Source organism: Fomitiporia mediterranea (assembly GCF_000271605.1).
Source record: "Fomitiporia mediterranea MF3/22 unplaced genomic scaffold FOMMEscaffold_1007, whole genome shotgun sequence".
Classification (NCBI taxonomy): domain Eukaryota; kingdom Fungi; phylum Basidiomycota; class Agaricomycetes; order Hymenochaetales; family Hymenochaetaceae; genus Fomitiporia; species Fomitiporia mediterranea.
Genome location: NW_006761392.1, coordinates 256 through 2,436, shown reverse-complemented (window position 1 = coordinate 2,436; position 2,181 = coordinate 256). Strand labels below are relative to the sequence as shown.

General features: G+C 44.5%; 1 protein-coding gene across 1 annotated transcript; it reads left to right on the top strand.

Moving 5' to 3' along the window:
* Window positions 1–1,330: 1,330 nt before the first annotated feature.
* On the top strand, window positions 1,331–1,967 carry FOMMEDRAFT_45457 (uncharacterized protein; the record flags this gene model as incomplete). Its single annotated transcript, XM_007272326.1, has 3 exons — window positions 1,331–1,584; window positions 1,658–1,730; window positions 1,785–1,967. Coding segments are annotated over 3 exons (510 nt in total), but the record flags the coding sequence as incomplete, so codon positions are not given.
* Between the last annotated feature and the right edge of the window lie 214 nt (window positions 1,968–2,181).

Below are 2,181 nucleotides of genomic sequence, written 5' to 3'. Positions count from 1 at the left end.
TGGGGGTCGGCAATCCTAAGGTACGACGCGTGCATTCCCACGGTAGATGCCGTGATGGCGGCACGCGTCCATCATGTCGAGAGTTTTCTTGTAGTTTTGTAAATGTATCTCCTCCCTCAATACATCATTAAAAAATAACTAAAAATCTTTAAAATTAATAAAATATGAATATCTAAAGATTTGTGTGAGGAATTTTTAATAACTTGAAAATTGAGTGAGATACTGTAGGTACAGCACATGTATCTCAGTAAATACTTAGATTTAAGGAAATTCCTCACACAAATCTTTAGATATTCATATTTAAGGATTTATTATGCAAAAAAAATAATTTATTATTATGAATTACAAGAGGAGAGATTAATATACGATCCACTTCCAAAAAATAGAAAAAAACGAACACGTGATTGCATATAGCAAAACGCGTCTGGACATCGGTATGATTTTCATGGGGAATGGGGGGGTGCCGTGTGGCCAGAACTCACTCAAAACAGGCCAGTACGGTACGAATCTATCAAAATTAATTCTCCTACGTACTTACAATATATGTACAGGAGGTATTATGCCGAAACGGCTCTCTGGAGTCCTCAAAGCACGATGCGAAGCTCTTCAGTTAGCACGGGGCATTCGATACGACCCTCCTACTTCCCCACTTGTGCGTAGCCATCCATCCAATACACGTACCGACTTCTCCGATCGCTCGCATACATTCACTTGGGTGCAAACACGATCCGCAAGCTCTCAAGCCGAAATTATTACAGGTCTACAGCAAGAACTCGAAGCGTATCATCTCTCGTCAGCTATGGAGGACGAGACGCTGAGAGAACTTCAAGAGAACATGCAGGTACTACAAGAGCTAGCTGTTGAGAAGGAAGTTGAGCTCGAAGACGTAAAGGAAACACTTACAGGCTATGCTCTGCAGCTGGAAAGGATTCGGCGGCGACTCTTGGTGACTCAGAAGCGGTTCTATGCTGCACAACGGAGTTCAAAGCATTTGAAAAACGAAAGCATCAGTCTTCAGAACAAGCTCGATATAGAGACTGACAAGTGCAAGAGAATACAAGAAGAGCTTGAGGAATCTAGAGGAGAATCTTATTCTTGGTGGTATCGACTTACTTTCTTAGATGCTCAGCTACGAACGGCTCTTGTCTGTCTGGAAGAACAGGAGAAAGTCGTAGATATCATGCACTCAAAAGAACTCGCACAATCTCAGCAAATTAACTACTTACGGCTTAAATCTGCACGATACCTCAAACGCTCTCGTGTACTCCATCTTCGGCTAAATCGTGCGCAGAAACATCTTCGCAAGACTAAGGAATCTCGATCTTCAGCTGCACATGCGTTTGAGATCATTAAAAATGGTACTTACACGCTTGCTGTTCGCTCGCTGGCTCGTAAACTCGTTAGCTATGGCTGTCCGATCAAGAACACGGGCGAAATCCTTGGTTTGTTCTTCAAGATCCTCTGTCCGTCATCGAAGAAAGAAATTAGAGGGCCGAGTCCACGAACAGTAGGGAGGGCACTCACTGAGGGAGGCATTGCCTCGGAAATCCAGTTGGGATTCGAGCTTAGAAACACGCAGGGTAAGTACAAACCACAGCAAATCCGATAAACTTCGGTACCATCAATGGTTCTGTCTCTTCACAGGTTTTACGACTAGTGGTGACGGAACGACGAATAAAAATCAAAATTTCGAGTCGATGCACATAAATCTCACCGCACCAAAGGAATACGTGAAGATCGAGCCCGGAGCACCGTCAAATACTGATAACAGCTCTGCCGAGAAGACTTCCGACGTTACTGAGAAAGCCCTTGAGGAAGTCGAGCACAAAGTACGATTTGCTGGGGTTCGTATGTCAGGAAATCATCGCGCTGAGACACAGAAGAACGGAGACATTGCTTGCCTCGAGAACGCCGTCGAAGCCTTCAACAATAGTCCTCTGGGAAGGCAGTTAATGCCTTCTTCGTCCTTACGTTGTACCAGGAGGCTGTATCGCATCCCTACATCAAATCAGTACGTAGTGGCGGATTAAAAACGAACGCACTTACCTTGTGTCATCTGCAAGCTGCAGTGAAAGTACATATCCGCACGCTTATTGAAGACCCGCAGATAATTCTATCGCCAGACGCAAAGCCAGAAGATGCCATCTTGAACGTCAACGATGGGATTGGCAAAGAATCCGT